Source organism: Nannobrachium achirus, assembly GCF_963921795.1.
Source record: "Nannobrachium achirus genome assembly, chromosome: 13".
In the NCBI taxonomy this organism is placed as follows: domain Eukaryota; kingdom Metazoa; phylum Chordata; class Actinopteri; order Myctophiformes; family Myctophidae; genus Nannobrachium; species Nannobrachium achirus.
Window position 1 is genome coordinate 12,909,696 of NC_137833.1, and position 13,383 is coordinate 12,923,078.

Sequence of the window (13,383 nt, forward strand, 5' to 3'; positions counted from 1 at the left end):
GGGGGGGGGACACCTGGGGCCCCCTGTCTCCAACCAATCACTCATAAGCAACAACGTGAGCAAAAAAAACAAAAGGAGTCAAAGTTCAATCCCGCTTCAAAACCATTCTTTTGTGAACAGTTCACAAAACACGTCCTGTTAGTCAACAGATTTCACATCATCACGTCAATGTCCCTGCTATGAAGGCAAATCCCCGCTCCGTTGACAGCCTTGTGTATCACTCTGTGTACGTGCGTGTGTGTCTGTGTGTGTGTGTGTGTGTGTGTGTTGTGTGTGTCTGTCCCTGCTCCTTTGTTGTAGTTTTTTTTGCATTCTGAGGTGAGCTGTGAACGACGGCACTGAAGGAGTGCTACAGCGGTCCCGTTTATAAATGCTAATTCCAGAGCCACAGTGAAGTGAAGGCATATCGGTGACCCCCCAGAGGACATTGTGCCATCTGTCCATTTACCTCTTTTTCGGTATACTCTTCCTTTTCTTAACGCTTTTTTTCCCCCCTTCTTCTTTTTTTTACATCACAGCTGTGTCCTGCAGATGGCTTTGCTCCAAGCCAAAGTTTTTCCTTCCGTTTTGAATTTTCTTTTACTTTGCAGGCGGTACAAGGTTTTTGTTTTGTGTTTTTTTTTTCTTTCTCCTTCTTCTAAAAATCGACGTCCCAGCCGGAGTTGTCGTCGGGAGGAGGGTCCTCGTTGTCCTCCGGGAAGCTGTCGAAGTTACTGGTGTCCACCGCTGACGTCACCTTGGGTAGAGAGCCAATCACAGGGAAGACAGGTCAGCGAGCCATCTGTATAATATGGCTTCTGAACGGAAAACAAATTAACTTATCTAGTAGAAATGTATATATTTTTTTTATAGTTAAAGGGATATTCCACTTTAAAAAACAAAACAAAAAAAAACTTTGGTTATTTTATCGTCTACTCAGGCTTTTGTGAACACCCTGGACAGTTTTTATTCATTTGATCAGACACTCCATAAAGGGCCTATAGAGGGTATGCACATGCATAAAGTGAATGGCAAATCGAGTGGCACATCGAGTGGCAAAGTGAGTGGCAAAGTGAGTTTAACGTTGTTTAATGCAATCAGGTAGGACTTTTCTCTATAGTGTATGGGCTGTCAAGTCCAGAAAGGCGTTTTTCTTTTTTTTTTTTTGCCACTCAGTAGGCAATCCCGCATAACTTCCTGGTATGAGGATGATGTCACGCGCATACCCTCTATTCTAATCAGAGTTCTCAAATTCTGCCCGAACCCGAACCGACATTTAGGGAAGGATAAGGCCTAAAATGTATGCGGGCCGGGTAGGGCCTCGGGTTCAATGAAAAATATATATATATTTATATTTATTTTATTACTATTACTCTGTGATGGAGTTCTCAAAGTCTTTCCAAACCCGACGATACCTGACCTGACGATGATCTGCAAGCTCAGTATCTGCTATTTAAAAACAAAAACTAATTTGAGCTTTGTGAATGTCGCCCCCCATATTGAATGACTACCCCATATTACAAAAGAAAATAACTCTAAAACGAATAAAAACTAAACTAAAATTAAGCCTTAAAAAAAAAGAAACTAAACTAGCAAACTTGCTTTAAAAACGAATCGAAACTAAACAGAAATGTAAAACAAAAGGTCCAAACATTTAAATAAAAACCAAAGTGAAAACAACACACAACTATAATAACCATGGCTAGAACAAAAGGAAAGGACATGAGGTGGTATAATCTATACTTACATTAGGGATGATAGGAGGGGTCAACGTCCCTTTCTTCAAGCCTTCCCAGTTAAAGCCTTCGAACCATCTAGGACAAACATCAAGTGTTTTGAACCCGTTTCTTCCAACAGACCATCATGCAGATTCTTTCCACTTCTTAACATCAGTGTTGCAGTGCTGATTCAATAGGGAATTTAAGGAGCCCGTTTCTACTACCGTGACGTGAGGCGGGACTACGGCTGCTATGATGGCAATCACCGTTGCGGTCCAAATCGTTAAGCAAACAGCCGTCGGCGACGGGTCCCACCCCGCTTACTGAACGTTTTGGTTCCCATGGCGACGCGTCTATGGAGCAGACGTTTTAGGCGCTACGTGGAAAGGGACCTTCTGGCGTAGTACAGACAGCTGCTACGGCGGCAGTTTGATCTTTCGAGCGCAGATCATTTCTGGTTGCCGTTGTCAACCAACTCTGAGATTGTACAAATGGAACCAAATGGACCCTTACAATGCATGAGCAGAAAGCGTAATTGTTTTTGTTTAGTTCACAGCACATCTGAATGGCTTAAACGTTTCTGCACTGCCTAAAAACACGGTTTAGGCTAACAGAGTCAGTGTCCACTTTTAAATCGCTTCTGAAAACACATCTGTATGCTAAGTATACAGTACGTGCTCTATCAGATACATAATAATGCTTAAAGCTATACTGTGTAAGTTGCTAAACTAGTAGTAGTTGCTTTTTTCGGACGTTTTTCGCCCGGTGTCGCCGCGGACCACCGGAGTGGGGCCACAAACCACCGCCGCAAACCACCGCGACCGATACGAATCCGTAGAGGGGTAGAACGTAATTTTCTGGCCATTTTCTTCACCAACGTAAACACTGTAGCTGAGGGTGGCTACTTCCTGAAGAGACGGCCAGACATGCTGTGTTTGGCCGGTAGTGTATCATGTGTGTATGATCCGCGATGTGATTGGCCAACGTATACAGATGATGCAGATGACGTAATTTTGGCGCGAAATCCGGACCCCAGCCAGGATCATAGAAAACATATTTACAGAAGGCTTTAGGGGCTGAAATTAATGGAGTGGGTGTTCTAAAACTTTAGCGATGTAATAGTTAGGACAACTTTAAGATTTGTTTTATAAAAAAAAGTTACATAGTATAACTTTAACTTGTTTTGTCGGCTGACTGCATGTTTTTGTTTAATTTGTTTGTTTGCTGTTTTTAACATGTCTGTAAAGCATTTGGAAAAGCGCTATATAAATTCATTCATTCATATTGAGATTACAGTAGTTCAAATCAAATTGTTGTAATGTGTGATGCATTTGTTTGTGACTTTGTTATGGTTCAAAGGTACAGTATGACAGAGGATGCAGTTGCCATCGTCAAAGATAAATAAATAAATAAATAAATAAAGGAGAGAATATCAGCGAACTTACTTGTGCTTTTGTATGTCTTTCACACCATTTTTCAAGTTTCCCAGTCTTTCAGAAGGATTGTCCCTGTAGTGGGGGTAAAAAAACAAGACCAGGCGAGCGGTAAGTCTGTGTTGCAACAAATCAGCCAATCAGAACAAGGTTAAGTAAGTGCTGCAGGAGTTAACATTCACCTGCACAGTTTTTTGATTAAGTTGGCAGCATTTTTGGTAATCTTCTTTGGAAATTCGATCATGTCGATCCCCCTCAGGATGATGTTGTAGGTCTTCATGGGATCGGGGCCGGAGAAAGGCGGGCTGTGGACGGACAGTGGTGGACAAATACATTTGTTTTAAACTTAAAGGTAGGGTAAGTGTTTTAATTTAATTCAAATAATAACAAAATGGGTCTATGTTCTGATAGTACTAGTTACTATAGAGTGTTTCGTCCATATTCAGACTTGAAGAGAAAAAAGCGGTTTCAAAAACTGTTGGGTGACAGGTTTTCCTCCAAGCAGGACAGAGTGGGGCCTTCCTCCAATCATGGACGAGTGGGGGCGGGCCTTATGCGCACCAAGGCCTGCCCCGACTTGATCATGATTGGAGGAAGGCGCCCACCTGTCACCTACATGAAAACTGAAACTGAAACTTAAGTGAAATCACGTATCATTATTTTATGCTTTAACTATTGAAAAATAGCAGATATACAAGCTCACAGCGCGGCACCGAGTGCCGCACTGCGAGCTTGTAGATCTGCTATTTTTGAAAAATCATGAAAATTTGAATTTTGACCCGATTCTATAAGTGTCTTTTGAATCCTTCTAAGATTTTTGGAAAAACCTATGCTTCTGTGTCAGCAATCTGGCCAGCCATCATCAAAGGAAAGGTCCTTTTCACTTAACTGGAGCTCAGTTAGTCTGTTCTTGAGAGACTACTATGTCAGTGGTTCTCAAACCTTTTCATGTGAAGGACCCCCAAAATGATATGTATTTGGCCACGGACCCGCATCTCAAAATATTTAGTTCCAGGGACCACCCAGAAGCAAAATTTCAGTTACAAACGTTCGCTTTGAAAATACATATATTCAAATATGTGCACACACTTTCACGACTTTTTCAAAAAATAGCAGATCTACAAGCTTGCAGCGCGGCACTCAGTGCCGTGCTGTGAGCTTGTATATCTGCTATTTTTCACTGGTTAAAGCATTCAATAATTTTAGGCCTAAATGGGTTAAGTAAAATATCAGTACTTCAATGTATGTAGTCTAGAAATACTCTGTTAGGGCACGGTCACACCACACGTTTATTCTACGCATGAGGGCAGATTATACCAATGCATTTCAATGGGAATGGTGCTTTCTTTTCTTTGTTGCAGGAATCCGCAAATGGCAGCAAAACTCCTTTTCCATTGAAATGCATTGGCATAATCCACCCTCATGGGTAGAATAGAAGTGCGGTAAGTGGAAGTCTGGAATTCAACATTTACTTGAGTAAAAGTACAAACGTATTGGCGTCAAAATGTACTTAAAGTTCCTAAAAGTAGAACTAGAAAGTATCCATTTAGTAAATGTTTCACACGTTTTCAAATTTATGAAATGTATTAAAGTACTTTTGAAAATAGTAGATCGACAAGCTCACAATGCGTCGCGATGATTTTAAATCTATCAAATGGCTGAAATGTTCTGGGCTGAAGTGGTCAATGCATCCATGTTTTGAAATAATAATCAAAGTCTCCAAAGTAACGAAAGTTTTCAAATAATCGTAGTGGAGTAAAAGTACAATATTTGCCCCTGAGATGTACTGAAAATTGGAAATACTTTGTTACTGTGTTTCAAATTATTTTATTTTGGAAAATATTTTTAAAATATTTAAAAATGTTTGTAATTTTTTTTTTCCAGATGGGAATGGGACATCAGTTTGGCGGTCCTTGACATGAAAAAGTTAGAGAACCACTGCTTTAAGTAATAGAAAACCATAGGCAAGGCAAAGGGAACCTCTAATGGACATGTCCGGGCTTGTGCCTACCTGCCAGTCAACAGTTCAAACATGAGGATTCCTAGAGACCAGTAGTCTGCTGAGATGTCATGGCCCTTGTTCAGGATGATCTCTGGTGCTACATACTCCGGCGTCCCACAGAACGTCCACGTCTTCTTCCCAAAACCAATCTTTTTCGCAAAGCCAAAATCCACCTGAGAAGAACAGTGCGATACAGTTCGGGTTTTATATCAGTCAACATAGTGGCAACATTCATCCATTCCATTCATTCAGATATACGCTATGGCCATGCTAGAAGTATATTAATTATATATTTCCCCCTAAAGTATGTCTTGGAGGCAGCCGTGGTGCCAACACTCAACAGTGTTGAACAATCTGTGACTGCTGGCACATACAATGACAGTGGAATAGCAAACAGTAAACAGTGAAAGAGCACCATCTAGTGGCTGAAAGTTGTTTATTGCCCCTTCAAGTAAGAGACTGTAGGAATACAGTACATTACTCTTGTGCTGGCAGTGATTTAGTTCTTTTTTCGGTGGTGGAAAAAGTACAAAATGTCTTTACTTAAAGTTGTACTATGTAACTTTTTTTATAAAACAAATCTTAAAATTCTCCTAACTATTAAATCACAAAAGTTTTAGAAGATCCGCGCCGTGAATTTCAGCCTGTAAAGCCTTCTCTATATGTAAACTGAGATCCTTGCCGTGGACCGGATCTCGCGCGAAAATTGCGTCATCATACTACCGGCCAATCACAGCGAGGGTTATACAACTGCCGGCCAATCACAGCGCATCTTGAAGTGGGGTCGCTATGGCAGCCATATTTGTTGTCGCCCGTTTGTACCATCCCTTCTCTAGGTAATTTCGCCTACCAGGCAGGGTGAAGGAGTCCGTATCTCTGGAATTACTGAACGCACAGGAACAAGGGACCCCTTAAAAGATAGATCTCAGCGAGGTGGAGGCAGACGCGGGGGTCTGAAGGTACGAAAAACGGACGAAAGACGCGGACGCGACCGCGGTTTGCTATAGGGCTAATGACCACTAGTTGGGCAACTTACACAGTATGGCTTTAAGTAAAACTATCAATACTGCAATGTCAATATACTGTTACAGTAAATATTATTGAATACAATGTAATTGAGTAAAAGTACAAAAGTATTGGCATCAAAATATATTTAAAGTAACAAAAGTAAAAGTACTTGTGCAGAATGTTTGATTTTACAAGTTCAAAATGTATACAAATATTTTTGAAACCAGCCGATCTACAAGCTCACAATGCTTCGCATCGAGACACATTGTGCGCTTGTAGATCTGCTATTTTCAAATGGCCGAAATATATATAGGGCTTAAGTGGTTAATGTTAATCTTGTAATGATAATCAAAATGTAAGTAACTAGTAGTAACTAAAGTTACAATATTTGCCTCTGAGATGAAGGGGCGCAGAAGCAAAAATATTGCAAACTGTAAATACTGAAGAAAGTAAAAGAATACTTCAAAATATTTCTTAAGTAGAGTACTTGAGTACATGTGCTTAGTTACTATACAGTGTATTTGTTATGTATTATAAAGAGAAGGTTCCAGGTTAGTTGCTTATCAATCTGTCTAACCATTGTCAAATAAAAGGGAGAAACAACACCCTCTCTGTTTTGTTCCAGCATTAGATAGTCTGTTCTTGAGAGACTTGTTTGCTCACCAGCTTGGCGTATCCCCTGTGGTCCAGTATAAGGTTCTCTGGTTTAAGGTCTCTGTAGATGATGCCTTTGGAATGCAGGTAGGCGAAGGCCTCCGACACGCACGCCGTGTAGAAGCGAGTGGTGGAGTCCTCGAAGGAACCCCTGGGAAACCACCAGAGGAACACAGCTCGTCAGAGTCACGGTCAAATACAGTATATAGTAGGGCATTCACCAAATATTCGAATATTCAAATATCAAAGTCACCGTTTTTTTTTTTTTTTTTTATATATAGTTTATAAAGCTTGGCTAGATAGGAAGTCATAAGAATGAGTTGCCCCTCAAAATCTCAAACCTTTTTAGGCCGTGCCCCCCAAAATAAACATATTTGAACTGGGGACCCCCACCCTGACAAGCACTTGGAATTGTAGGTATTACATTTAATGTTACTCGGTTCCGCAGATAAATATTGTGAAAATAGCAGATCTACATGCTCACAACGCCTCACAACGCGAGGCGTTGTGAGCATGTAGATCTGCTATTTTCACAATGTTCGCCTCTTGCTTACTTAATATTTGACAGTTTGGCCAGTCCTGTCGAATATTTGACTATTCGAATACTTTGAGGTTGAATAATTCGAATACTAAAATTCTATTTGTGATTCTATACTCTTCGTGAATGCCCAAGTATATACTGTAGTCACTGTCGGGCAGAAACCTCGTACCTGCGTATGGGTATGTGGACATATGAGGTTTCCACCCGTCAGAGACGATGTAATTAATGGCAGCACATTGGAAGGTGGTATTGTATCACTATCTCTGCATGGGGAACACCAGGAAATACAAGGAAACACAGAAAACCATCGGATAAAAAGGCTTCTTATTAAAGAACACGGAGGATACGGGTAATTATAGAATGCTGTACCGTATTTAGACAGGTGTGAGACTTTATTAAGCACTTTGTTTGTGAAATCTGAATGTTGGTACATAGATGCATATTCTATTTAATAACTAATTCTGGTTCTTTACACTAACAAGAGATATACTTAACTGGGAAGACAAAAAGGTCCACTCTGTGTTTTTGTATTTTTTTATTTCTTATTTTTTATTTTATACCTATATATCATTGTTTCTTATCTTTGTCGTTTACCTTTATACCCAATGTAAAAAAGGAAAATAATAACAGTTTTTCACTATCTTTTTTTTTAATTAGTAGGCTATTATATTTATTTTCTTTACCTTGCTCTCTACCTCTGAAAAGAATGTTATATGTCTCACATATACTTCTACAATATAACAGTGAAGACCATTTAAATCTGCTTCTTTTCTTGTATATATGATGTTCGGCAGCATTATATGTTGTTTAGTTATGTTTTTTTGTTTTTTGTTTGTCTAATGTTTTATGTTTGTCTGATGTCTTATATGTTTCTATATTTGAAAAAAAGTGAAAAAAGAAAAAAAGAATCTGAATGTTGGTGTAGTTGTAGGGGGCCAAATAAGTCGCTCTGCCCTAACCCATGTAAACCCCGGGAACCTGCCGGTCAGGGCTCGGTCTCTACAACCATGCATGAGCAGGGGCGTCACACCAAATTCTGGGCCCTGGGTACAAGGATTCACTGTGGGCCCCCCATGAATGTTAACTATTGAAAAATAGCAGATATACAAGCTCACAGCGCGGCACCGAGTGCCGCGCTGCGAGCTTGTATATCTGCTATTTTTGAAAAATCTTGAAAATGTGTGCAAGAAACCTATGTCAAGGACCCCCAAGATGATATGTATTTGGCCACGGAGCCCGATCTCAAAATATTTAGTTCCAGGGACCCCCAGAAGCAAAATTTGAGTTAGAAATGTTCGCTTAAAAAATACATACATTCAAAGATTTTCACACATTTTCACAACTTTTCAAAAATAGCAGATCTACAAGCTCGCAGCGCGGCACTCGGTGCCGCGCTGTGAGCTTGTATATCTGCTATTTTTCAATAGATAAAGTTATTAGGGCCCCTCCACCTTGGGCCCTAGTAACTCAGTCCCACTTTCCTACCCCTTGTGACGCCCCTGTGCATGAGCTACGAAGGGCTAAAATCGCTTTGGGAAACCCCGGCCAATGAAAGACACATACCGGTCTCTGAGAATGGTCCACAGCTCTCCTCCCAGACACGCCTCCATCAGCATGTAGAGGTACTTGCAGTCTTTAAACGTTCTGTACAATCTGAAAACACAGCAACAACAACACCTCAGAGTAGTACTACAGTACAGTTAAAATAAACTGTATCATAGCTGTTGCACAGAATTTCATCTCCATATATCCACTGGAACACAGGTAATCGTTTTTTCCCCATTTCCTGAAAGGTAATCATTTTGGACATACAAGCAGAGGTGGAAAAAGTACTCACATTTTGTACTTAAATTAAAGTATCAATACTGCACTGTAGATGTACTCCGTTACAAGTAAAGTAAAGAATTAAAAATGTACTTAAGTAAAAGTATGAAAGTATTGGCATCAAAATGTACTTAAAATACCAAAAGTAAAAGTACTAAATGTTTGAAAATAGCCACGGTATAAAAAGGGGCTAAAGTGGTTTATGTATGTTTTATAATATTATAATTTGTATCTGCAAAGTAACTAGTAACTAAAGTTTTCAAATACATTTTGTGGAGTAAAAGTACAATATTTGGATTCGAGATGTAGTGGAGTAGAAGTAAAAGTGCTGGAAATTGGAAATACTCAAGTAAAGTACAAATAACTAAAAGTTTTACTTGAAGGAATAGTTCACCCCCAAAATAACTTTTTTTCTATTGATTAGTCACGCCATGGAGAGTAGAGTTCAATAATATTTTTAGTTTTTTGTCACATTCCTAAGACAAAAATGTGATAACAATAAATGTACCCCCATTCGTTCCGGATGGGGACCCGTTTGGGGGTAAATTTACTCGAATCAAATTTTTGTCTTAGGAATGTGACAAAAACCAAAAAATATTATTGAACTCTACTCTCCATGGCATGAGTAATCAACAGAAAAAAAGTCATTTTGGAGGTGAACTACTCCTTTAAGTACATTACTTAAGTAAATGTACTTAGTTACTTTACACCACTGCATACAAGGTTTCCACCCCACAGCACCTGGTCCCCTCGCTGTGTTGTTTGGGCTTTCCTCCTCGCCCCACACTACTGCTGACAGAAATGCATAAGGATGCCATTTGCTTGCATAAGGATGCAATTTGTTACCCTATTAGCGAGGCCATTAATCTAGCTTAGAATGGAAATCCTCCACAGACCCCTTTCTCGTGCTCTCTGGACTGAAGCCGTTTGAAATTGCGTGAAATTGGAAGAAAACGTTAAGCGCACGCTTAATGGGTCTATAAACTAATTCTGTGCAAAGTGGGCTCCATTTTCTTCCCCTGCAGTTCCACAGTGATGTTGTTGTGTATCGTCGCTGTAGGGTATAACACGTTTATATATTGTATTTGTACGTATCTCCGTGTTTGTTTGTTTTTCTCATAAATTAATGCTATTTTCCTCAAATGTCAGTTTTGTACAAATAAAACATAACGACAGCATAACCACTTAAATCCTCTAGTCCAGGGGTCTTCAAGGTTTTCAGGCCAAGGACCCCTTAGTTGAGAGAGAGATGAAGCAGGGACCCCCACAACCTTCTCATAGATTCCATATAGTTTCTTCGTTTGACAGCCCAATAATCAGTGTATGTTGGATTCATGTCAATCTGTGTTTTCAGATATTTAACCACTTGAACCGACAATACTTAACAAACTTGACCTTTCACTCTGTAATTAGTCCGTTCTTTTTCCCCTCTACACCAAACCTCTTTGCCGAAAATAGCGTTGCGAGGCGTTGTGAGCTTGTAGATCTGCTATTTTTGGCTTAAGTTCTCAAAATATGGACACTAGGGTTCAAGCGGTTCATATAAAAAGAAAAAAGGAGAAAGAAAGTTTCTATCACACAACAATTTGGAGGACCCCCTGTAGTAACTCTGAGGATCCCTAAGGGGTCCCGGACCCCCTGTTGAAGACTGGGGGACTAGTCTAGAAACGGACTTGAGTTGCAACTGTACTCGGCAGAGGTCTGGACTCCAGACTTGGACTTAGGACTCAACTTGGACTCGAGTCACAAAAAAAGAATTGGACTTTACTTGGGACTTGTCAAGTCCTCACTTGGAACTTGCCTTACTTGTACTAGCAAAACTGTGACTCTGTCCCACATCTGACTTGGAGAGCTTTTTCAATCTACGCCAAATCTTTTTGCCAAAAACAGCTCGAACTACAAGCTCAAAATGCATCTGCTGTTTTTGGTAAATGTTCCCTCAGAAAGTGGGGTTCAAAGTGGCTCAAATGAAACCCATAGTGTAATAGTCAGTACCTCACTATGAAGTCGGAGTGGGCCTCCTGCATGATGAGCTTCTCTGAGCGGATGTGCTCCTGCTGCCGTGTGTCCACGATGTGACGCTTCTTCAGGATCTTCATGGCGAACGTCTTGTTCTCGTCACTCTTCAGCTGAACCTGGAGACACACAGCAAGCACAAACCAACAATGAGGCTTTTATGCTTTGGCTATTCAAAAATCACACCCGTGTGAAGTGGAGCTGTGTGTGTGTGTGTGTGTGTGTGTGTGTGTGTGTGTGTGTGTGTGTGTGTGTGTGTGTGTGTGTGTGTGTGTGTGTGTGTGTGTGTGTGTGTGGATCATGTGTACCGATTTTTGTGACATTTGAAGAAAATATGTAGGAAAAGGAGCAAAAAGTGTGTTTTGGAGAAAATTCAAGATGGCGGAAAATCTATCATGGCGCAAATGGGCGTGGCCTATATGGGGAGATGCGTCATGACCCAAGGAATCCAGGGAAAAAATATTTTTAATTTTCCGACCTACGGTTCAAGAGTTACAGGCCAAAACGTAAAGTGGGGTGTTATAGCGCCACCATGAGGCCAAATGACACAATTATTTTTTATTTAATCCTTGAAATCATTATGAACCTCCTCTCCAAGTCTTGAAACTGTAGCCCCTGTGGTTTGCGAGAGACAAATAATTGAATGTGAGTTTTTGCGATTCCCATTCTAAGTCAATGGGGAAAATTAATTCACTAATAAATTAATATCAATTAAACTATAGAACCTTTCTCTTAGAAAAGTAATAGCCCACGATTCCCGAGTAAGCCGGTCGATTTGACATATGGCGCGAGTGTTTGGTGGCAAAACTGTGGGACTAGTGGCGTGCCGAAGTTTAGGAAGTTCAGGCTACATACACACAGACACACACACAGACAGACAGACAGACACACACACAGACCCACACAGCCACGTATAGGGAGCCTGTGTTTCACACAGCTCCAAAAATAGCAGACATACAAGCTCATAGCGCGTCACTTCGTCTTCGTGACACATTATGAGTTTGTAGAAAAGTCATGAACATTTTTACAAATCGTTAAAGCAAACAGTTTAAACTCGAATCGTTGCTTCTGGATGTCCCTGGCACAGGGCCTTTTCAGATGGGGGTCCTCCACAGCCATATACAAATCATTTTGGGGGTCCTTGACATTAAATAGTTTTGAGAGGCACTGCCCTCGGGGCCCCCCGGATCACCGTGCTGAGGACCCTGAAGACCCCTGGTCACAGAAAACATCCCTACCAGCTCCACGCGCCCGAAGCCGCCGACTCCCAGAGTGTCGATGATGTTGAAGTCGGCCAGGTTGAGGTTGAAGAAGAAGGCGTTCTCTGCCTCATATCTGGGATGTCAGAGAGAGAGAGAGAGAGAGAGAGAGAGAGAGAGAGAGAGAGAAGAAAAGAACAAGGATTAAAGATGAGTTCACCGATGAAAGAGGAGCTAAATGCGCCTTCAATGAGCCGAGAGCAAAAGGCCTCCTTTTAGCAGACTCACTCACTCCTGTTTTAAAGTGGCACTATTCTTTTTTGTATTAACAAAATGTAATTTGGTCCAATCTGTATGGTAGAGTATGTTAATACAATATAACTTATTGGGGTGGTTGTATTTTGTCTCCCTGCTATCGAGAGCAGGGAGACTCACCTAGACACAGGATCTGACATGAAGCTGACACTTGACACTTGGCTGGCTCTATTAGCTCAATGGTAAAAAAGATTACAGGGCTTGTGCAGGAAACAGAGTACAAATCCAGGTAGAAGAGGAAAGTTACATAGTACAGTTGTAATTATGAAACAATCAGCCAGGGAATTCATTTATGAAAAAAAAGGGGGGGGGGGAAATGTAAAGTTAGAATATGGACATAGAGGTTATTGCCTGACAGCAACAAAATAAATTACGGGTGATTGTGTACAGGGGTGTCGCACCAAATTCTGGGCCCTGGGTACAAGGATTCACTGCGGGAGGGTGTTTAACCCATTTAGACTTGGAACGCATTATTATGCATTATCTTGTGCTTTAACTATTGAAAAATAGCAGATTTACAAGCTCACAGCACGGCACGAGTGCCGTGCTGCGAGCTTGTAGATCTGCTATTTTTTTTTCTTTCTTTTTAATCATGAAAATTTGTGCAAGGCTTTTTGAAAAACCTGTTTCTATGTCAGTGGTGCTCAAACTATTTCATGTGAAAATTATATGTATTTGGCCATGGACCCCCATC

General features: G+C 40.7%; 1 protein-coding gene across 2 annotated transcripts in view; it reads right to left on the reverse strand.

Moving 5' to 3' along the window:
- Nucleotides 1–637: 637 nt before the first annotated feature.
- Nucleotides 638–13,383, reverse strand: part of LOC308297587 (cGMP-dependent protein kinase 1) — a gene marked incomplete at both ends in the record, with an annotated part of 208,173 nt that continues 195,427 nt past the window's right edge. For both annotated transcript variants that reach the window (XM_080741064.1, XM_080741063.1), the window contains 9 exons: nt 638–736; nt 1,727–1,793; nt 3,143–3,205; nt 3,313–3,435; nt 5,142–5,305; nt 6,804–6,945; nt 8,899–8,988; nt 11,155–11,294; nt 12,414–12,510. In XM_080741064.1, coding sequence (XP_080597190.1) covers nt 638–736; nt 1,727–1,793; nt 3,143–3,205; nt 3,313–3,435; nt 5,142–5,305; nt 6,804–6,945; nt 8,899–8,988; nt 11,155–11,294; nt 12,414–12,510 — 985 coding nt within the window. The remainder of the gene's footprint in view (nt 737–1,726; nt 1,794–3,142; nt 3,206–3,312; nt 3,436–5,141; nt 5,306–6,803; nt 6,946–8,898; nt 8,989–11,154; nt 11,295–12,413; nt 12,511–13,383) is intronic.